The 24,260-nt window shown below is 40.4% G+C and overlaps 1 protein-coding gene across 1 annotated transcript in view; it reads left to right on the top strand.

Moving 5' to 3' along the window:
* Positions 1 to 405: 405 nt before the first annotated feature.
* The window catches only part of REV1 (REV1 DNA directed polymerase), a 56,826-nt gene continuing 32,971 nt past the window's right edge, over positions 406 to 24,260 (top strand). The window contains exons 1-5 of the mRNA XM_066176585.1: positions 406 to 718; positions 15,092 to 15,158; positions 15,920 to 16,052; positions 17,804 to 17,972; positions 23,438 to 23,587. Of these exons, the coding sequence (XP_066032682.1) occupies positions 15,102 to 15,158; positions 15,920 to 16,052; positions 17,804 to 17,972; positions 23,438 to 23,587 (509 nt within the window). The 5' untranslated portion in view covers positions 406 to 718; positions 15,092 to 15,101. The remainder of the gene's footprint in view (positions 719 to 15,091; positions 15,159 to 15,919; positions 16,053 to 17,803; positions 17,973 to 23,437; positions 23,588 to 24,260) is intronic.

Raw genomic sequence — 24,260 nt, 5'->3', positions numbered from 1 at the left:
GGAGCTGGGGCTGCGCTGGGCACGGCAGTTCCCTGTGCTGGCCCCCGCTCCGTCCCGGTACCGAATCCCCGCCCGCCCGCGCTCGCGGCGCGCCCGTCGAGCCGCCAGGGGGCGCCGCCGTCCCACGCCCGCCGCAGCCCGCCCGCGCCCCGGGAGAGGCGCGCGAGCCCCAGCGCCGCGCCCCGCCCCGCCCCTCGCCGCCGTCACGTGCCCGCCGTGCGAGCGCCCCCGCCCCCGCCGCCGCCAGGCGCTTCTCTCCCCGCGGGCGTGCCGCTAGGGGGCGCCGCGGCCCAGGGGCCCTGCCCGGGCCGGCGCGCGCCGTTTGTTGACCGCGCGGCGGCGGCGGGTTGGTGGCGCGAGACTCTCCCGTGACGCGCTCGCGGGAAGGGAAGAGAAGGGAAGGGAAGGAAGGGGGTGGGGGGTGGAGGAGGGGCCGTGCCGTGCCGGGGACACCGAGCGAGGTGCGGGGGGAGAGAGAGAGGGAGAGAGAGAGAGAGAGAGAGAGAGAGAGAGAGCGCGGCCGGCGCTGGAGAGGAGGAGGAGGAGGAAGAAGGCGGGCAGGAGGCGGCGGTTGCGTGCGTCCCTCCGTCCGTGCCGGAGGGGGAGCCGCGATGTGAAGCCCCGCACACACACAACACGCACACTCACACACAGGGCCCGGCAGGGCAGGAGGCAGCGGCGGCGCCCCCGGGAATGTGTGTCTGGGACGCGGCGGAAGGTGAGCGCTGGCGGAGCGGGCGCCTCACCCCCCCGCCCCGGCGCGGCGGCCCCCATGGCGGGAGGGCCGTGCGGGGGGTGGCTCGGGGTCGGGGAGGCGGAAGGCAGGGAGGACGCGAGGGGGAGCGGGAGGCAGACGCGGGGCCCGCAGCCGCTGCCCTGCCCCACAGCCCCTCCCTGGGCCCGCGGCCTGGGCCTTCCCCGTTCTCTTCCCGGCGCGGGAACGGGGGGAAGGGAGGGAAAAGGGGAACGGCGCGCGGCGTTATGTAACCGGCGCGCGGGGGCCTGGGCTGCCCGCGCGCGGGAGGGCGGAAGGGGATACGGGGGCAGAGCCCCGTGCGCGCCCGCGAGGCGCCGCGGGTGCGCGCCAGGTGTGCACGCGTCCGGGTCACCCGCCCCTCCCCGCACCTGTGCGTCTGTCTGTCTGTCTGTCTGTCTGTCTGTCTGTCTGTCTGTCTTGTCCGTGCCTCTGTGTCTGTCACATGGGGCCTGCGCTGTAGACACAACACGGGTCCCCCAGGCAGAGCCGGGGCGAGTGAGGCTGTGGCACAGCTTTCTGCCAGCGCCGAGGGGTCACTGCAGGGAAATGGGTTGCAGGGGGAGGAGAGGGGAAGCCCAGGCGCGGCCGTGCCCTCTGGAATGCTCCCCGCGCCGTAGGAGCGTGTATCTTGTCTGCGGTTTCCCGTAGTGTTTGTCACAAGTTGTATTTGCTGAGCAATAGTGCTGGGTATAAACCCGTGTGCTGAAGGGAAAGAGGGGAGGACCTGTGCTTGATGAGTAAGCCCGTGCTTAGCAACACTGAGGGACAGATGTGTTCACGTCTTGACCCCTTCCCCGTTTGATTTTGATGATTTTTGCTGTACAGTTACCATTGACTTGACCTGTGATACTGAGCTAAAAGCCCCTGATGGGAAATGCGCTGTAATGGCATGCTAACCTTAAGACGGAAGAACATAGTATCACCAGCACGTTTGGGGTTTTTTGATACAAAGTCTGTGTATTGTGTGCTGTAATATTGCAGGATTAGTGATGCTTTAAAATTAACATCACAGTCTTCAGAATGACAGGGCTGTGAATATTCTACTTGTGTTAATAATTGTCGTAATGAAAAGATGAGTTGATGTTTTTGATGCATCTCGATCTAAAATCCAGGTCCTATCCTACCTCAAATTCGACACTATAATCCAAACAAGCAAAACCAGGGGTGATTTCATTATCTGAATTCTTTATTCATTTAGATGCAATTGTTGCTCAAATAGAACTGGTTTGAACAGTTACCTAATAACCATTAGTTGCAAGAAGTTATAGCTAAAATTTGTTTCTGGAATAGTCCTGTTTTGCTAATGTTTATGACATCTAACACAAATGAAATCCAAGATCAGACAGAAATCCAAATCTCTGACAAATTCCTTGCCCTCTTGCCTCAAGCATGTAGTTATTACCCATTCTCACCATATTGGTCTTTCATTCAGTTCATTTCTTCTGCTGGATAATGTACCAAATCCCTGTTAGTAAATAATCCCAAGCTGTCACACTGGAGGTCACTGGTAGGACAGTGTTAGTAGAGGCACAGTGCAGACACCTACCTTGTGACTCAGTGATATTAAACTGCCTGAGGAAAGATTGTTTTAAAAGCAACACGCTAAGAGGAAAAATTCATTAATGTATTTCAAACCTCAATTGTAAAGTGGTTGTACGTTTTTTTTCTGCGTACAATATGTATTTTTTCAGTACATTATTTAGTACTGGACCCTTCAAACCTAGGACCAGTCCATCTAGTACATAGACTGTGGTACAGCCTGTTCTGGTGCAGTAACAGTGTGCCAATTTTCATTAGTTGTTTCTGACCCCTTGACCCACATGACTTCTTGAAAGAATTTTGATGGGAAATTTTCAATCTTTCTACCATCCCTTTTGTTTACTAGAGAGATTTAATAAAAAATAAGTAAGAATTAAATCTGGTTTTGGGTAGGTAGAAAAAAAATAACATGATTACACAGACTTTTTTTTTTTTTTTTTAAATAACCCAGGACAAGCAGTAACAAAATAACTTGCGTGACCCTGCCATGTCCTTTCCCCATTTAATTTGTTAGCTGTTGTTTATTTCATAGAAAATAGGGGTTTTTTAATTCAACATTTTTCTCTTTTAATTAAAGGAATATATTATTATCACTGAGATCTCTGTCAGCTCTTAGGAGGTTTGCCTGGTATATGTATAACAAGGGAGCTAAATATCCAAATGTTGAAACCCTTTTTCAAGAATACAATGTAGAATCATTTGGTGATAGTGCCGTATGTTTACCTAAGCATAGCAAAATGAGGAAAAATTTGAAAACAAATAGAAATGAGGGTGGCCATGGAGTTAGAAAAAGTTGGAAGTAAGAGAACAAATCTTAAGCAGATGCAAAAACTCATGAGGAATTCCTAGACATGTGTCATTCAGTATACCTGTGGAAGTGTCTTTGTCTAACAGATAGTTGTAGTGCTCTACCCCAAGAGCACCTTTTTGCTCTGTTGTGGAAACTAGACAGCATTTTAGTTGGACACACAAATATTTTTAGGGAAGAGGGCCTGCTGTGTCTGTGACCCCCTCACTCTCTATTTCAAGTGGTGCTCATAAGATAGAAGTCAGAATTAGGAAAGGCTTCTTTCTCAGTGTTCTGCAGAAGAGAGGTGAATGTGCAGAACTGCCCTGAATTCTGGGCTGTAATGATAACCTCCATTCCTGTTGCTTTTATTTCAAAATCAACTTAAGGACTGCTGCTATTGTAGCTAAGGAATCTGTGACCATGAAATTCCCCTAGGAGACCCCTTTAGTTTGGCATACCCATTGCAAGGACTGTATATTCCATATTCTTTGCTTTAAATGCCTATGCAGTCTGTGGTCCCTGAATTTCAGTGTTAGCTTTTGGGTAAAGCAACTCCTCCTATCTCAAAGTTTCAGGTTTCCCATTTGGTATTCTACCTGTTTGGTTGTGCTGAAGCTGATGACTTGAAATTCAGTTCCTTGCAGAAGTGAAGCTTAGGCATGCTGTGGTTCACTCTTCTGTTGGTTTTGCTTTCTGTTCCCAGCCATCCATAAATACCCAACTCACATTGTAATGGACTTCTTGGTTGTAACCTCCTTATTTGGTTTGCCTCAATTAATGCACAGCTCTTCAATGTCTTGATGTATGAAAGTAAATAACCCTGGAAGAGAGAGGTGGTGTAGGAGCATCTGCCTACAAGGTGGTTTCTCCTAGGAGAGGACATTGCTCACGTACCTTGCAGAGTCATTCTTGCAAATGCAAGAAAGTAGTGCAGAAGCGCTGCAGAGTAGGGTCAAGAACTACTCTAAGGTTTTTCCAAAGGACATAGAGACTGGCAGTCTTCTGTCAGGGTGAGGTGTGTGGTGTATTTTGGCAGAATCCTGGGGACTGTTGACAGTATGTTTTGTCAGATTCTAGTTGTCAGTGAATATCCAAAGTAAAACGAAGTTCTGTCCCCCATGTTCGTGACTTCACCTCTTGGAGCTGACTCAGATCAGGTGTTTGTTCAGGGCACAAGGAGTTAGCCAGTATCTTGAACAAATGGCTGTAGCCCACTTAGTCGTTTTGGAAACCTAGGAGCTGTTGCTTTTCGAAGAAAGTAGTGAAATTGCTATTAGTTCTTAAAAACAGGAAAGCCACTGACCCCATGGCATGTAAGGTGAATGATTAGTGCAGTTTCCGAAGTAGTGTGAAGGTATTTTACCATTCTGTGAAATTGACAGCAACTCCCAGTTGAAGTAAAGAGCTAAAATAATGATCTATATTGAAAGGATACTGTTCCTGATTTCTGAATCTGCTCCTTGTTTTCAGGAAACATTAGAGCACTCGGCTCTAATACTGCCTTTTCAGTCACAATTCCTTGCTTTTCATGCTGTAATTGCATTATTTGGTAAGCAGTTCCAAGAATCCTCTCAATAAACCAATTGTAGGAGAGGGGTAAGGTTGTAATGACTTTTTACTGTAATTTCTTGCTTGGTTTGAAGTTGTAAGTGTTGCCCCTTCCTGTAACTTCTGTGTTGATTTTTAATACAAGTTTTTCAAATGTAGCATTTGCTTGGGGTAGGCCATTTTTGCTCTGTAGCCATTTTGTATTGATGTGTTTTCACTAAGCAGCAGTGTAACATAGCTGGTTTTATGTCAGAGGTGCTTAAAATACCAACTTAGAACCAGTACAGGCCAAGCGTACAATTCAGATTTGAGTTTAAATTAAAGGATCTTGAAGAATTAGAGCATTTTTGTTTTGTCCCAAGATCTTAGAACTGTATTTTTCCTGGAGAGTGCAGAAACACTGTGCTTTTCTTATTTTTCTGTGACTGTAGAAGGAAACTTGATAATATGTTGGGTCAGATCAGAAGTTTGTTTTGTTAATAATAAGCGAACACACTGAAATACTTTCCCTTTGTGTCTTGAGCTTCTGTGTTTTGTTACCTTAAAAAAATAAAATATGTTTTTATTCCATTTATCTGTTCAACAGATATGGACTTTTAGAATCCTTGGTATCCAGTGTCAGGTAATCTTCAAATAAACTAGGCTATAAATGAAAAAATATTTCCATTTCTTTTGATCTCTCAACTTGCTAGTTTCATCTGATTCCTCCTAGTCTTGTTGGTCTGAGTTGATGAAAAGAAGTAATATCCGTGGACTAAAGAAAAATGTAGAGAACTTGAGTAGAAACTTGGAACTTCAAGGCTAAGCAGAGAAGCCTTATGTTGTGAAGATTTTACTTCAAAAAAGATTTTGCAGCTTTGAGAGCTTCAAAGGCAATGTCAGAAAAGCATTTGGGAACTTGACTGTGCAATGTCGGTTGAAATTAAGTGATGTCATTCAAAAGCTGCTCAGAACTGAAAATCTACCTATTTCAATACTGAATCTGTAGTTTTCAGTGCTTTTGCTGGGTTGAGTTTTGTTGAGTTAGAGTTTTGCTGCAGATACATGAGTAAAGAGTCCTCCTTAGTATCGGACATCATCTACCATTTGCAAAGTGAATGCCTTCTTTCTCGTTTTTCCTGGAAAGCCTGGCAGGATCAACACTTGCTCAGTGTTAACATTGGGTTGACTGTAAAGCACAACTGCCTTGGACATGTCTCCTGAAAAAACCCCAACGTCATCATAGAATCACCAGGGAATAGTCAAGGTTGCAAAGAGCCTTAAAGGTCGTCTAGTTCCAGCTCCCCTGTCGTGGGTAGGGACACCTTCCACTATGTTGCTTAGAGTTCCATCCAGCCTAGTCCTGAGGACTTCCAGGGATGAGGCATCCACAGCTTCTGTGGACAACTTGTTCCAATGCCTGACCACTGTCACAGGAGAGAATTTTGTCCTCATAGCTGATCTGAACCTACTCTCAGTTTGAAGCCATTCCCTCTTGTGCTGTCCCTACATGCTCTTGTAAATAGTCTCTCTCCCTTTTTGTTGTAGTGTCCTTCACACACTGGAAGGCCAGGGTTAGGTCACCCTGAAGCCTTCTCTTCTCCAGGCTGAATAATTCCAATTCTCTCAGCCTCTCCTCATAGCAGAAGTGCTCCATCCCTCGATCATCTTGCTGCCTCTTGTCTGGACTTGCTCCAACAGGCCTGTGCCCTTTCAATGCTGGGGCCCCCAGAGCTGGGTGCAGCACTCCTGGTGGGGTGTCAGCTGAGCAGAGCAGAGGGGCAGGATCCCCTCCCTGGCCCTGCTGGCCGTGCTGCTGTTGGTGCAGCCCAGGACACATTTGGCGTTCTGGGTTGTGAGAGCCCATGGCTGGGTCATGTCCAGCCTCTCATCCACCAGCACCCCCAACTCCTTCAGGGCTGATCTTGATCTGCTCATTCCACATCCTGTATTCATTCTGGGGGTTCCCCTCACCCAGGTGCAACACCTTGTGCATGGCCTTGTTAAACTGCAGGTACCCTCTCATACTGGTTACAGCACTGGCCCAGAGTGGGGATTTGTGTCTGTGCCATTCACTACTGCCAGAGTGGTCAGTCTGGGTAGTGAGCACTCACTACAACAAAGATCAGTTTTTTGTGTGTGCACATACATACAGATATCCGTACACACACGTGTATAGTCAAATACCTAAATTCAATCAAAAGGTGTAGTCTCTTCTGAGGATTTCACCCATCTCCTGGGCTGAAGTCTGGAGAAGCTGAAAGTAGTATATGTCAGGTTTTCACAAGCACAGTTCTTCTGAATTTGATGCTAATAAATTCAGAGCATCCACAGATTCCTTGCTTTGATCACCTCATGAAAATTTTACAGTTATTTTTGAATAATTATACCTCCACTTACCCACTTTTTCTGCCTTGTTAAGTTTTTCTTTAGCTTTACATGGATGTTTCAGTTGTGCCTGGAAAGTCTTAGAAAGTCCTAAATCATTCAGCAGCAGCTCTTCTCATTATTTGGGAGTGGGGATCATGGTTTTACTTATGCTACCTGCTGACTTCCTGGCCTATGCCTTAGCATAAACTGCTTGAGTGAGACAGGAGTTGTGGGACTGGATTGTCATTTTGAGTGCACAAACAAAAAACCTTCTAAACAAATTCTGTTGATTTATTAGATGGAAAACTAACATCCCAGTCTTCACTTTGAAAGAAAAGAGAGATGTAATTCTTCCTTTTCAAATACTGTAGATAGCTAAACAGAAGGGATTGAAGGAAGACTACGCAGCTCCTAAGCCCATCATGTTTATTGCTTTGGATATTCAAGTCCAAGAGAGCATTTCCTTTTGGTGATTTACAATCCCTTCAACTGTGTTACTCTTTAGAGTCCTAATTTCACAAACCATGCTGCTTATTCTGATTTCACCTAATGGTTTTTATTCTGGATTCTAGGCACTTAGAAGCTGGCATAAAGATTATGAATATGCCAAGTCCTCTTGAGGTTGAAGCCCCAGAAGAATTTCAGCACAGAAAAGAAATTGTGAAGCCAGTTGACGAAGTTTGCTGAAACTTATCATTGTATTGTGGCAGTAAGAACCCTTGTGAGAAGGAAGTGATATTTGAACTAAAAAGTGAATTGAGCTATGTGGTTACATATAGCAGTGAACATTTGAGAAGAAAAGCTACTCATCACTGAAGAACTCTGAAGGGGCTAGGGAGGTCATGACTTTACCAAAAAATGCAGCAAGCAGTGTTGAAACTGAAGGCCAGTCTTCTGTAAGCAGAAGAAAAAAACAAGTTAAACCACTGTTAGTGACAAGCTCTAAAAGGACTGTAGCTGCTACTGAGTGTTATTCCTAGAGGGGAATTGACGGTTGGTTTCAAGTTAAATCTGTCTTGCTATTTTTCAAAGAATTAACCATCTCAAATGCCATGTGTAAAAGCAAAAATGATACATTGAAAACAAATTGTTCAAAGCTGGTATGGATTGTACAGTGATCCTGGTTTCTGGACCTCATGCTCATGCTTCCCCAAGTTGTAACAATTAAAACAGTTGTCTGTTCCAGACTCCCAAATTAGCTGTGAAAAGATATAAAAACTTCTGTCTTGTGCAGGTCTGGTATGAACAGTTATCTGCTTTACAACTGCTTTTTGTGTTATTGTCGTGTTTTGCCAGCAAATCTATATTTCTTAGTTGTTGCTTGTGTGTAAAGTTTTAGTCCATGCTTGTAAACTAAACTGATCTGAAATAAGAACTATTTTGAGTTGCAAAAATAGTCATTTGGAAACTGGATTAGTTTAGTAAAGAGTTCTCTTTCTGGGGGACTGATGGAATTGGAAGTTTCTTAGAGTATCATTTCTTTGCTGTCAAGCTCAAGTGACAGTATGCACAGAACATAGTTTTAGAATAGTTCCCTGCTCATGAGGAGGTGATTCTGAAAGACCTGGGAGTTTTTCCGTGTTTTATGTGAGTTGTATGGTATTTTGCCTTTCTAGGAAATGCCATGGACACTCTTATTTTAGACAAATGGTAGTTCTAAATTTCTCATACTGTTTTTTTCTAATATTTAAATAGCCCAAGATTTTGACGTTTGTTCATTCCTAATTTATACTCTTATCTTTGCTCACAGGACATGGAGTTGGTGTTGGTTTTTTTGGGGGGATAGCTGTTGTTTCAAGTGTCCTTCAGCGAATTTCATTTCTCTTCATTTAAAATATCATCAAAGATTGAACTGCAAAACAGAACTTGCTGGTCGGCCTTGTAACATCAGGTGCTTGTAGTTAGGAGTGCTTATCCTGTGGGGATAGGTGGCATAAGGTGTTGAGCTGTTTGATTGTAACTTTTTTTTTAAAGTCCTTGCCCTATGGAAAAGGTAAGGTAGCCTACCCCTCTGGTTTACTGCAGGACTAAAAACATAAGCAGCACTGCTTGCAAAGAGCAGTCAGCTCATTGGATCTCTGTATCTACATTTACACTGCCATTGGTTATAGTCATGACCCAAAAGTTGGTTTCTAGAAATTGCTAAGATAATTTTAAATCCCATCCATTCCTCTTTTTTTTGCCTGTCTGCTTTGGCTTTATCTGATACTTTTCTAAGTTGCTTCATCTTGCTAAACTTGTGGAAAGCTAAGCCATAAAATGACATCAATTTTCTGTTGATTTAGTGAGCTGAATTGCACATACCACCAGTGTGAACACAGGGGTCATGTGAGCTTGGAAGTACTCCAGAGGCTGAGAAGAAGGGAATAAAGCTTTTTAGGCCAGCAGAGGCTGAACAGCAGGATCATCTGTTTTGGTAGCAGTCAGCCAACAAGTTGACTTGTGAAACTTCACCCTGAGACTTTATTTCCCACCTAGAACAAAACTCAGTTGCTTTGCAATGTACTAATCAATGTACTAATTTTAATATGGAATAGTAGTGCTAACACAGAATTGTCTGAAATCACAGGCGTTTAAGCGTATAGTATATTTAAAAAAGCTTTTGACTTTTTTTGTGTAAGTTCTTTTTGCTGGGTTCTGGACTTCTCAATAGGTGGTAGAAAACAGTTTTCTGCCCTGTAGCAGCAGTTCTTTTCCAGAAGACTCAGCCAAGAATAGGTCTGTCTTGTGCTTAGAAATGTATAAACATGTAAGATAGTTCTTTGCTCAAAGAGCTTGAAGACTAGTGTCAAGCAGAGTGGTGAGTTTGATGTGGGAGCTGGAATGTAGTGGCATGAAACTCAAACAAGCCACAAAACACCCACTTGATGGAAAAATCTTCTAAACCCTGCTGAACGGGGATGGATTCAATCTACAGTTCAAGGAAAAGATTCTGATACTCATTAGCCGTGGCCCGAGACACCCATATTTCTGCTGGAGTTACACCTTCTGTATAAGCTTGTGGCATGTGAATATGTTAAATAAACCAAGTTCTTCTGCATTAGAGGACAATGACAGCATGTCTACAATGGTCAGAAATGCAGACTAGCTGTTACAGTGTGTTATACTTCTATACAGCTTTCAGTTATCTAAAATTGGATTATCTGGGTGGAACATTACTTGTGTGATGTATTTAGACACAACTTTGGCAGGGTTATTTGTTGAGTCACAGTTCAGCCTCGTTTTGTCTTTGGAAACAGTTCATATGCTTTCTTGTAGGGCAGAGCTGTAAAGTTTATATTCTGCCAGATTCAAGTTGGCTAGTTGAAGAGGTAACAAAAATACCTCTGCACTGTGTATATGCTTGGCAAAGACACTGCTGAAATGTATGACAGAAGCAGGGACTAGTAGTGCACTGGAATTAAAAAGCTCATGATCATCCATGTTTACTTCTAACAGTCCCTGAGATCTGTATTCTGTGCTCCCAACCATTTTTCCCCATCATACCTGTGGTTTTGGTCTAGGTTCGTCCCTTAGCCGTGTTATCCCAACTGCCCAGGATAATGGAAAGCCACTGTATTACAATCACACCATCCTGAATTTAAAATATTTTAAAGAAATAACTTTCTTAAATGTGTATGACAGATGAGACTACAACAAATATTAGCATCAACATTCAGATCTACATTCCTTGCTCTGTAAGTCCTATACGGACACAGACATGCTTACAGAATTTATAGAATGTAGACTTAACTTTTCATTCCATTACCTGATCTGTGGGCTTTGATTAACAGTCTTTAGTAACAGGATGAAGCGTGGTGCATTCGGAAGTCTTTTGAATGCTAGGTCTGTGAAGCAGGGTGCAAAGGGATGTTACATATCTTTGGCTGTGTTGACTATTTCTGAGTCACTAGTGATGTACAAAGCATCAAAACTCCTTGTTTCTCTTTTACCTGAAATAGCATCCTATAGAAATTTGAATTTTAGCTAACCCTGTTTTGAAGAATGGTAAGATTTTTGCCTTTTATATGTGGTCTAGAAGGAGATAGAGGGCCAAATTATGCTCATTTTGACCACTGGAGTTTTTAACTTTACTTTTTTGCTTGAAAAGTTATTTCTCTTGCACTGAAAAACAGGAGTGCATTCCTAAGAGTTCCTGTTTATATCTTTATAGGCTTTTGTGCAGTTTCAGTGTTTGTCGAGGTTCTTTTTTATAATTGCAGAAGATTTTGTTATGTTCACAGGTTCAGAATACGAGCATTTGAATTTCATTTAAAAAGCTTTTCTCTGGATGGAGGGTCACTTTGTAGCTTGTCCTTTAGGCTCTAGAAATAACCAGAAAACTGGTAACTATGCTGGTTTGCCTAGTCTCTGTGAATTTGTGCAATCAGAGAAAACTGTTCTGAAACGAGTTAGATACTTTAAGAAAGAACTACAAGGGAAATGAACTCTTGTCTGAAATTGGCTTGTTTGTGATGGCTGTTTGAAGTCTCCTGTCTTGATTTCTACCCACCCTCATCTACTTCCCACATTCATGGATTCTTTACTAAGTGTTTTTCTTACTCATCCCTTCGTCATGATTCCTTTAGGGGGGAGCATCATACCATCCTTACATTTCTTATTTCATGAACCAGTGAGCATATTTAAAATCTTGCTTAACTTATCCTCTTGTTTAATGTATCTTGTACAAGATATTTCTCATGCTCGTTTGTTCCTTAGGTTTCAGCAAGGCAGCTGTAAGAGGTTACCTTCATTGTCAAGGAAGGAGTCACACTGTAAGGGGAAGTCTTTAGGAGAGAGGTTTCTCTGTAGTCCAGTACCTTCGGTTCATCATTCAGTTCCTGGAACTATAAAGGGAGAAACTAGTCTCCCAGGTTTTCATCTCAGCATTAAGAAAAATATCCATGACCCTGAAGACTTGAGCCAGAGACATCTAGTAATCACTGAAGTACCACATTCCTAACCTGTGTGTTTGGAATTTAAGTGGACTGGCTTAAGTGGGCTGAGTCAAAAATTGCATCTGCTTAGGAAATGGTAAATGACTATCAGATGTTTTAAGTAGGCATTACAGCCTAGTTTCTCTAGTTTTGCAGGCTCAAGGAAAACAACTTCTGAGCAGTTGATACCTCATGTTTTTAGCACCTTGACCTAAGCAGTTTTGTTGGATTTCCAATTTTAATCGAACTAGTCACATAACAATGATTCTGATTTTAATTGGTTTCACTTTCAGAGTAGAGATCTTTCTTCCTCACCTTCCAGTGTTCCTGAATAAAAATGAAATGTGTTTCAAGGTTTCAGAAAAATTCACTCTTTTGAAGGCAGTTCTTCAGTTTATCAGACATTAGATATTTTTGTTCAAGCAGGAGGTTGTTGTATAGGGGTCAGAGTTAAGACCTATCAAATCCTGTCTTCTCAGTTACTGGAGTTGTGGTGATTTAGAGTATGCATTTTGTACAGTCTTCTTTTTTTCAGAGCGAGAGTTTATATTTGTATGAGGTTTTCTATTTGATAGTCTTAGAATCCTACAACAGCCCAGATTGGAAGTGACCCCAAGAGAGTATCTAGTCCAGCCTCTCATGGGTAGAGAAGCCTGGTTGAGGTTTTCTGGTCCAATTGCAACGTGAAAATCTCCAGGCATGAGGACTCTGCTGGGTCCCTGCGTTCCAGTCATTGATTGTTCTCACTCTAAGAAATACTTCTCTTATGTCAGGATGAAACCTGGTGCAGCTTGTATCTGCTGCCTCTTGTGCTCTCCATGTGGCTCCATATGAAGAGAGAGCCTCTGGCATTTTGTAGTCACCCTTTAAGACTTTGTTATCCTTTATTAAGAGGGAGAAAGAGTAATCATTATTTAAAATTCTGGTGTCTCTTACAAGGTCATACACTGATATCTGTGTATTTTTCTGTAGTAACTGGAAAAAAAAACAGATTACAATTTCATTAATGGGGGGTTTTTTTGGTGAACTTATACTTTTCTGTTTTTCCAAGAATTTCTTAGCCAGAAGTGATTGATGTGAATTACATTTCACTTCAGCTGATGGAAAAATACAAATTTTCCATATGGAAGAAGTCATCAAGCCATTTTCACTATATACTGTCCTCTGCAGGAAAAAATCAATTTTGTATCTTTCATGGTCATCTGGCTCATCTCCTCTCTTTTTCCTCAGTGCTTCTTAAGAGTTCTGTGGTATCTATTAGATACAGTCCAAACCACTAAAAGTTAATTTCAGAAGGCCTGATGTCTTGGAAATAGGTCTCTGGGTAAGAAATGCAGGTACCTGGAGGGAAAATACAGCAATCAGAGAAGGGGCTGCTTTGTTTTGAATGTTGGTGCTCATCTCCTTGACATGTGATTGATCTTCATAGTTGCACATACAGTGTTTGTGAGTTGTGTATCAAGTTACAAGCAACTATTAGCATGGAACCGAGTGCATCATGATCTTTCTGTTTGTGGAGGTCCTGAAATATAAAACAGGTGCTTACCTTTTCAAAATACCTGCCACCTGCTTTAACTATAATTCTGTGGTTGCCTAATTTGGCTTATTTGCAGTAGTCCATGAAAATGATAGTACTTATGCAAACTTTTGCTGCAGCTGGGTCTTATTTTGTAGTCAAACCTGTCTGCAATCCAAGGTGGCTTAACTGCATATCAGGGTATGTCTGCTTTTGTCCCTGGGACAAAAGGGAGTTAAGAGACAAAAGTTAGAACTCTCTTTCAGCTCGGTTCATAAGAAATGGAATGTTAATACAATAAATGAGGCAGTCTCGAAAACAGTGCAGTAGAAGGCCTGCATAGGAAAATAACCAGAATGTGTTGTCATCTCCATCCACAACTGTATGTGCTCTTTGGTAAGCTGGAGACTGACTGAAGCTTCCATGCTCTTGCTACTGATCAATGCTGTGGATAATCCAGAGACTCAAAAGCAGTCAAGGATGGAAAAAAACCCCATCTGACTTCCTTCTCTGTATTTTCTGTAGTTTTGCATGGTTTTTAGGGAGGATAGCGGAATATAAATCAAATATTTAATGAACTAGAAGACTTAAGACAGTCACCTTTTTTTAGTTTCAGAGTCTTATCCTCACCCTCTAAGAGCTGATCGACCTAAAAGACTATTTTGTCTTTTTATGTAGAGAACTATTTTGGTTGAAAAGTGAGAGATGTAATAGCAGGCAGTGACCTCATGATCTTACTACATCATTAATCAATATTCTAAAATCAGTGTTACAACAGCTATAGTAAATATGAATCACTTGGGTGCAGTGAACAGTTGGCCACAGTCCAAGCATTGCTTTTTCTATCCAGGAGTTCTGTTCTAGCCAGCTAATAGCTCATCTGGGGACACGGCTGTGTGCAGTTCATGGTCCAGGGATAAATGTTTTGCATAAAGGAAAACTGCAATTTGGCTGATGGGATTTGTTTATTTTTTTTTAATTTATTTTTTTAGCAATGCAAACAAAAATCCCAAAAGAATCAGATCACAAACCAAACTATAGATCATACTGGGTCACTTAAACAGCTGGCTTTTTTTTGACCATAAGATCACCTTTGGTTTTTTGCTTTGATGTGATGTATTGCATTACAGCAACAAATGCTTGTATGTTTTATAATCAGCTGTAAATCCATTGGTGAAACTAATCCAGTCTCTAATACCAGGAGGTGGTTGCCTGCATCGCACCATGTCTTTGTTTTCAAATAGAAAATAAAAGATGGTTCATGACCTGGACAATATGTTGCATGGACGTTAGCAGTTCTACTTAAGGGCCTTTTAGTATTCCTTTTTATAATAGGAGATGTATGATGAACAGAAAGAATTTAGTAAATGGTAATGGCCAGTGAACGTTGTAAGGAGTTATTTTATGTTCAGGGTGAATAAAGCAAAACGTGCATGTGTGGTTTTTGATACGTAGCAAGAGGCACAGTATGTGTTACTACCAAACTGAGAATCAGGTTTTTATGTGATTTTGCAGTTCTAGTTTGGCTGTGAAACTCAAATACTTTAGTGAACTTGATTGAAAAAATTTAATCTTTGTGATAATCTGTAAATGGCCTGTAGTGCATGCCGTCTCTGACTGGCCGGTGATGATAGTGCTGAACATTTAATTGATCAGGCATTGTTCTTCCTCTGCAGAAGCTTCAGTATGAGGCGGGGTGGATGGCGGAAACGAGCTGCCGATGGCGATGGATGGGGAATATGGGTATGTTCTAAACAGAGTGGCCTTTTTTTTTAAAGAGGTAAATGGCACCGTGGTTAAAAAGGTGTTACAATTTTGTTATACATGCTAAAAGGATGCCTTTTGCTTTACTTGAAAACACATAATTAAGTTTGAAAGAAATGTTTTAATTACCAGGTTTTGAAGTCTGTGTTCACAATAATCACTAAATTTCATTATAGTAAGTGCAGATCCTTGAATAGCTTTAAATCACCATTTAAAAAATAAACCTAAGTAATTTGAAAACTATTTATGGTGGTCTTCACCGCATTCTGTAGTTGGACAAACAGTAACTGAGACATCTAATTTACATAAATGTTTAGAATACTACTGTCTTGTGTATATTTAAGAACTGAAAATATATGGAACCACGTTGTTTTGTTAGGCAATGAGCCACCAATTTAGCACCCAAATTTGCATCATAACATTTTTTTCTTTTTCTTTCCTTTTATTCTATAAGAATTTTTATATATGTAGAATCTATTCCTGTAAGAAAAAGATTAAGGAGTATGAAATAAATCCTGCCACGTTGGTAACAAGATGCAGTTATCTCACAGATATGAGTTTATGGTGGAACATTTGCTGTTTCTCGTTTGAAAAAAGAATGTCTTTTGTGTGTCAACCAAATTCAGTTTGGAGGAATGTTGCTTACCTTTCCAGTCTTATAATTGACCAGTTTCTGTATGTAAACATTAGGAAACAAGACTGGCATCATGGATTGTGTTTTGTTTTAATTTAACAACTAGGGTGGATACATGTCAGCAAAAGTTAAGAAACTGGAGGACCAGTTCCGGTCAGATTCAGCCATACAACAACAGAGAGACGGAAATTCATCAAGTATCTTCAGCGGAGTTGCCATCTACGTCAATGGCTTGACAGGTGAACCTTTAATTTTTTTAAGGATCTGTATTGTGTTGGTCTCATATTTATATCACCCTGGGTAGAGGTAACTGTAAAACATATGAATTTGCAGCTAAGTAAATACATGACAATTACTGTATATGTTTTGTATAGTCTGTTGTTTTTCGTGATTAAGGTTTTCAATAAAAAGTCAGATTTACATTCTGAATATAAATACTGGTTTACTATATCATTTATATACATAAGTTGTAGAAATAGGAGTAGATGTTTCCATGTTTCTGTGATCTTATTGTTTGAAACGAGGCATTTTTAACTTCCTCGATCCTCCTACACTTATTAAATTTTTAATTTTTCGAATTAGTGATGGTTAGATTGTATGCCTTAAATTTACATTTGGGAGACTATGTCGAAGTTTGCTTGCTCAGAGTGGCATAATGTGTGAGACAGAACCTACTGATAGTGGAAGGAGGAACAAGAGAAGAGGTAAGACACGTATTATAGGGACCATCTGTGATGGACTGATAGTGCATGTAAGCTGGAGTAAGGTTTTTAATCTACCAAGCTTATGTTCATACTTCTCCTTACTTCTGTAAAGCAGCTTAATAACCTTTTGGAAACTCCCCAGAAGCCTTTTTGAGGGATCTCTGCCAGGAATGTTGTGATTATTATGTAACTGATGCATAGAGCTTTTAGGAGATAGATTAGTGCTGGTTTAAGCACAGGGCTCAAACGGATTGAAAAAGGTTAAGGTGGATATGTTAAACTATTAATACGTCTAGATTGGTTGTTTAATGCCGGCGGTTTCTTTAGTGAAAATCCAGCATTTGTATATTCTTCAAGTGGCTAGTCCCTAAAAAGAGCTCTAGAACATGGTTGTCCAAAAGGCTGGAGTAGGAAAGGTAACACTTGGAAGAAAGAGTGTGGTATTTTTAATTAAAAGTTAGAGGGATAATGAAGTGTTAGACATATTTTGGGAGTTGACAGAAAGGAATTGTAACTGTATCCTTTAAAATTTTTTTCCTCATTCTTGTATTGTTCACCCTTTTTTTTTTAATATCTTGTGCTAGATTCACTTATTCAAACATTGTGTTAGTTTGACCCAAATCTTTTGGTGCCTGTGTGACACTGCAGCAAACATTTTCCAAAGCTAACACTTTTTTCTCTTTTTTCCCCATCTCTGCTTGCAAAATAAGTACTCTTTTTAAAACAATTGAGAAGATCAGAAAAGTTGTTGGTTTTTAAGGTATTCTTTGTTCCCTGTAACAACTCAAGAATAACTCAGTAAGGAAGGAATGAGTTAACTGCTTCAGTAGATCAGAAATTACATAGTAGGAGTTCTGTGCTATTGCTAAACCCTTTGATATTAATTATTTTCTGTTGCTTCTGGGTATAAACTATTCTCCTGAACTCTGGTGAAAAGATAATCCAATTTTGTATTATGTTGATGTAAAGCATTTTTTGATATAGTTTAACATTACATCTACTTTAATATTTTTCCCTGCCTTCTGCCATACATATTGTGGGAGACTCCGCTATAGCAAGTAGAATGTCTGCATTTTGAATTAGTGTTTTCAAAAACACAGTTTTCTACATTTTATGCAAAATGTTTTTCTGATTTGTTCTTTGAAGAACTTGTAAGTTGTTTTTTCTAGAGTAAAACAATTGTTTGCACTCTTTCTGACCATGGCATCATATTTATCAATTCAAGTTCTTTTTCTCACTATATTTCCTGACACTAAACAGGAATATTTCTGGTTTTAATTTTATAGATCCCTCAGCTGATGAATTAAGACGGCTGATGATGTTACATGGAGGCCAATACCATGTGTATTATTCCAGATCAAAAACAACTCACATTATTGCCACCAATCTTCCAAATGCCAAAATAAAAGAATTGAAAGGAGAAAAAGTAGTTCGGCCAGAGTGGATCGTGGAAAGGTAAGTTCAGGACTGCTGCATTTGGGGAGTCCCCCTTTAGGTAGGGGGGAGGGACGAAAAACCCAAGAAAAATCTGGGGAGAAAAAAGAATTAAAGATTGCATTTTGAAATTATAGTTTAGCTTAAAATAAGTAAGTGGTAGAACAGCAGAGTAGAAATACCAGTGTTACATTGAATATTTGCTTCTTAGGGATTGTTCCTTAGGAAACTTCACCAAGAACATTAAGAAGGGCTCAAGCATATTAGGAAACTGAACATTATCCTGTTAATTCCATTTAATATCTAACCAATTGACCAGACTTCATCTCAGGATGTTAAAAATAACTCCTATGTAAATGCTTTAAATTCTCCTGTCTTGTATATTGCATAAGTTTCATGTCATCTGTATATAAAGAAGGATGTCAATTGAAAAGTGTTCTCATAAAATTGGAACTAATCCATCTAAACATTTATTGTGTTGTGCCTTTGTAAGAAAATAAGTAAAACTGAAGGGAAAAAAAAAGTCCACATTTTATTTACAGAACACTTATGTTCTTTGGTTTCTCCATGCACTGAAATGTATAGAATCCACCGAAATTTTCCTTGATAAAGACAGTAGCCAGGCTAAGAGCAGTTAATGTGGCTTGTATCTCTGTTCCTCCATCTGAGGAGCCCACCAGAAATGGAATAGGCAGGAATATGTTATAGAAATTATCCTGCCAGTGTCATGCCATTCTTAAGTAGCCTCTTTCCTAGATGACCAGCAGAAACAGGCAAGGAATTGTTTTGCTATGCATATATGAAAGCTTATTTGCAGTTTGCTGATTTTCAGTCCTTTGTATTCACCCGTTTCATATCATGTATCTTCATGGTCAATTTTTAAACTTCAGTTAGACATTTTAAGTTACTCAGTTTGAAAAAAAACTTTGGATAGATTTTTTTTCCCCCACTCCTGTGTTTAAAGGACTTGGAAAAAGTGATGGCAGCTGTGGTTTTATTTGGAAGACGTGACTGTTTTTTATTGGTGCTCTTAGAGCTTGCTGTGATTTTGACCAGGTTGGAAAGATCAGTTTGTATACGTTCAGTAGAGACTTGATAGAACCTAATATGGGAAATCTCCTAAAATTTTTATTCTGGTGTCTTATGTTCAGGTTCTGCATCCTGGTTCTGGAAGGTATACTGTAGAATACGTCAGAAGAACCAAGTATAGGCGGATACATGAGTCTGAGCAGAAGGGAATGGCGGGAATTCGCTGTCTCAACAGAACAGAGTTCATATCAGAATCTAGACTAGAAGCTAATCTTACAACCGCCTCTTTTTTTTCCTCTTCTTCTCAACAGTATTAAAGAATACTCAGTGATTAAATAATCCTTTTCTGTGTATGGAATACCAAATTACATTCTCAGTAAATCAGTGAAAATCGGTGTAGTAGATGTAGAGTTTCCAATTTCATAGAATTGGAAGGGACCTTAAAGATCATGTAGTTCCAACCTCCTTGTCATGGACTAGGTCACTTTCCACTAGACCTTGAATGAGGTTGCTCAGAGCCTCATCTGTTCAGGAATGGGGCATCCACAGCTTCTCTGAGCAATCTGTTCCAGTGCCTCACCATCCTCACAGTAAAGACTTTCTAATACCTGATCAAAACCTACTGTCTGTCAGCTTCAAGCCATTCCCCCTTGTCCTGTCACTGCACACTCTTCTAAAAAGCCCCTCTGCAGTTCTCTTGTAGGCAGTATGATAGGTTTGTGATTTTTTTCACTTCGGTTAACAATCTACCCTGAAATGGTGCTGTCACAATCTACTGGTAAAACAGTGGTGTTAGATCTTTGGTCTTGCTACCCAAGGTTGCAAAATGAAGAAGTCATTTGTCTGTGGAGCATTGATTTGTTTCTTATGTGCATGTATTATGATTTAGTCCTTAATTACATGATCACATGCCATCTTTTTCCACTATGGCACCTGCCATGTTCTCTGCTCAGAAAAGATTGAGTTCAGGTTGCAGACTGCTGATACAGTGACTTGGCTTTTCATTTTCGTCTCCTGTTCCTTACTTATTGCATATGACTTGAATTCTTTGCTGGTAGTGAAATTAATAATTAATTCCGGTCTTTTATTGGTGCTTATCACTATAGCATTAATAAGATTAATGAATGTGACATAGCACCATTACAATGGCTATTATTTAATTTAATTTTTTTGAGAGCCACCTAAAGGACATTAAGGTAAAACACGAAAAATCTTCATCATTTGGAATATGCCAAAGAAACTATATAAGATTCTACAGTTACTTATAGAGGGATAGTAAGGCAAATGTAAAACTCCATTGCTTCATTAAAAGCTTTACATAATCTGAACTGTGGTCTAAAGTCAGACTCTTATAAACCTGTTGCTAAATGGAAGTAGTGCTAGAAATGCGGTTTAATTAGCATCAAATAGAGATCTTCTGTAACAGTAGTTGCAAAATCCAGTGTTGCAGAGTAGCAGTGTAGTTGCTGTAGTGACAAAATCATTCTTTCTGCATGCCCCTTATTGTGTGTTTTGCTACCTCTCCACGCTTGCAACAAATGGAGAGGATTACAGGCAGGTCTCCTTCTTAAGTCAATGTTCCTTTATTTGAAAAATACATCTCACCATTGTGTAGCATGGAAAGGTTGTTGTGCAGTGAAAGCCAAATTCAGGTGGGTGATCTGAGAGCTTGACTTTTAAATTTGAATATTCTTTTAGCATTCCTTGACATTTATAATAATTTTTCAGAGACTGAGGATACTAACATGAAGTACCAGTATTTGTGGATTCCTTATTTTGATTTTCAAATTAGGTGAATATTTTTCCTAAAGGACTGTGATAATCTAATACAAATATGAAGAAAATAGTTTAAAATATTTTTTAAAAAATACTATTCTGGTATGACACCTAGTTTTCTGATGAGGATTTCAAATGCAAAAGAGAGGAGTAGATACCATTTGCTATGACTACAGGAGCACTTTGGACACAGTCCCTTGTTGCATTATTGAAGACAAACTAGGGAGATACGAATTGGATAGTGGACTGCTGGCTGAGGGATGGAAGTGCTGGCCCAGCTGCCTTGGTCACCATAGTGGTCAGCAGTTTGGAGTCAGACTAGCAAATAGCCACAAGGGGCATTTCTGAAGGGTTCCTGCTGGGGCAGATGCTGTTTAATGTCTTCACTAGCAACATGGACATAGTAGCTGAAGCTACTTTCCACTGGTGATGAAGTAGAAAGTAGCTTCAGCAAGTTTGTGGATGATTTAGAAGGCAACAGTCGATATACTGGAGAGCAGGGCTGCCCTTTGGAGGGCATCAACAGACTGCAGGAATGGGTTGGCAGAAACTTGATGAAATTCAGCAAAGCAAAATGCAGAGTCCTGAACACAAGACAGAATTAGTTCCATGCAACCAGACAGGCTAGGGACTCACCAGCTGGGACACAGTTCAGTTCAGAGGAGCACCACCAATATGAGCATGTGTTCCATAACAAACTGAGGAAGCTGCTTCTGTTCTGCTTGGAGAGAAGACTAGGATGGGGTCTAACTGTTGTCTTTCATTACCTGCATGGAGGTTACAGAGGGCATGGAGCCAGATTTTTCCTCAAGATGTACAGCAAGAGAACAAGAGGCAATAGTCCCAAGTTGCAGCAAAGAAAAGTTTGACTATAAGAAAAAGATTTTTCACAGTTAAAAGAGAGTAAGCAGTGAAGTAGGTGCCTAGCGAGGATTGTGGAATTTCTGCCTTTGGAAATACTCAAAATTTGGGTGGACTTTTAGTCCTGGGCAACCTGATAGGACTTTAAAGATAACACTTTGAGCAGTGTTGGACTAGAGACCTCCAGAGGTCCTTTCCAACATGTTGTTTTTTTTTTTTTTTTTAGTGGTTATATATTCTGTGACACAGAGAAGGTGAAATGGGTAAAGATGTTGAATGATGCATCTGAACTAGGATCCCTATGGCTGCATTTTAATGCAGTTTGGAAAAAAACAACTGTTTGTTGATCTAGTAATGCAGCTACTCCAGTAGCTAAAACCTTGACATCATGAACAAGTTCTTAAATAAACATGGGTTTGTTTAATCATCTTGAAATTGTAGCAATTAACTCTGAAATAATACCAAGGTGGCTCTGCACCTACATTCATTCACATGGTCTTTTGAGAAACAGTCAAATCAGGCATTGTAAAAACTCAGTTGCTGCATTACCACTTTGTGTACAAGAAAGCTTTGGAACTCTCCCAGGTGTATTTTAACTGTTTGGCAATGTTTAATGCAAATTATGTTCCTTTATGAATGATATATATTCATGTATCAACCAGTATTTAATTGATATATTTTTGGGGCTGTTTTGCTATCCCTTCTCTGTAGAAACTTTACCAGGTATATGTGTATGCTTAACTAGTTCTAATTTATCTAATTGGGAAATGTGATCTCCTACTCTATTCTCTCTAGTTGCAGCCAGAAATCTCCCAAGGGCTTTTGTTCTACTGTCCAGCTCCCTTGACAGTAGTACAGATTCGAGCAAGAGAAAGCATTCAGGTGCTGAAGAACAGAAAAACACATAGCTAAATTATCTTTAAAATCTGACTCCAGTTCTGTCTTCAAAACTAAATGCTAATACTAATCTGCTTTGATATGGGAGAGGTTCCTCTGCTGGAAGAAGTCCCAGCATCTCTGAGCCAGTGTTCGTTTTGAAGAATTGTGTACAAAGAAGAGGTGAAGTGCAGTTTGGAAGGCTGTTATTTCTGCTGCCAGCAACAGGTGTTGGGGTGGAGAGATTAAATCATCCTACCCTGTGTTTTTGAATCAATTTTGCTTCCAAGTGTGTGGCTTCCCTAAGGAAGTTACTCGAGTAACTCCTCAAGTATTTAGCAGTTACTCAAGTATAATTGCAGTTTCAGTGGAAGAAGAAAAAGAAGAGGGAGATAGACTGGAACACCGTAGGAATAAGTGGAATGTTTGCTGTCGATATTTATGGAAGGTCTGTTTGGAAATTGTTCTTCTGTTTAGCTTGCATCAGTGAATTTTGTACAAGGTGGGGTAATCAGCCTTGTGGAATGGAAAAGGTAGTTAAAAATTAACAGTGAACCACATCCTAGCTGACCTCAAATTCTACCCTAATTTGTTCCACGTTAAAGAACTCAGTCACCATGGTTCACGTAGAATAACGTGGACTACTAACCAAGAGTTTTTTGACTGTTTTCTTTAAATGAAACATTCGGGGTTTGTGTGTGTCACTTGGAAAGAGAAATGGATGTAGAGAACTGAGCAACACATCTTTGCAAATACCTTTTGTTGCACCAGTCACCATATCACAAATTACTTTTCGATTCAATCCAGCTAAGGGTGAGAAAGGGGTTGTGGAAGACACTGCAAGTATGTAAAAGGGGGGGGTGGGGGGGCGTTAGCCTAGAAGGTTGTGATTTTTTTTAAAAAAACTTAAGCAGTAACCTGTTCTTTGTTTTTGTTTTTTTTAGCATTAAAGCTGGGCGTCTCCTTTCGCACATTCCGTATCAGCTCTACACCAAGCAGTCAAGTGTTCAGAAAGGTCTCAACTTTACCAGCATATGCAAACATGAAGATGCTGTGCCAGGTCCAAGCAATATAGCTAAAGATCTCAACAGGGTGTAAGTGTTTCTGATTTTGTAATGCAGATGCTCATCATTCACCCATAGTGAATGCATTTGTAAATAGCATTTTTAAAGCGCATTTCAGCTTTGTAAGAGGCAAGCTCTGAGGTGCTGAAATTTAAAAGTAAGGTATAGCTGTATAAATAGTTGAGGAAAGAACTCAGTTACCTTGACTCCAAGCCTTGTCTCTAGTCTTTGGACCACAGTTTGCTTGATATTATGACCTAGGAGTCCTAGGATGTAATATATCTGTATGGAAGCAACAAGCATGCATTAAAGGATTCTGATTGGTGATACTGAAAAGTAGGTCTTCATTTCAAAAATAATAAGCTGGTGACTACTTTTGGTAAAGGTGCCTCGAAATGAATATAAAAGCATACTGGTTGTTAATCTCTTTCTTTAGCCTCTTAAAAAAAAAAAAAAAAAAAAAAAAGAAAGTCACAGCATACATAATGTATGCTAATACCAAGGTTTAAGTCATGCTTTGAGAGAGAAGATGGATTAAAAAATGAAATTACAATATTATAAAAGTATCCTAAGAGACCTAAGACCTTGAGAGGAGACTTGAAGAGAAAGCACCAGTGAAACTTTTCAACTGACAGTGGAATTGGAATTTGGAAAGAAACATTCCACTTGAAATCTTTTATAGATGATTTTTTTAATAAGAAGA

This window comes from Chamaea fasciata, unplaced genomic scaffold (assembly GCF_029207755.1).
Source record: "Chamaea fasciata isolate MVZ Bird 193981 ecotype frontalis unplaced genomic scaffold, bChaFas1.0.hap1 SCAF_2, whole genome shotgun sequence".
Lineage (NCBI taxonomy): Eukaryota > Metazoa > Chordata > Aves > Passeriformes > Sylviidae > Chamaea > Chamaea fasciata.
Note: the sequence above shows the minus strand (reverse complement) of the source record. Positions and strands in the feature narration are given on the sequence as shown.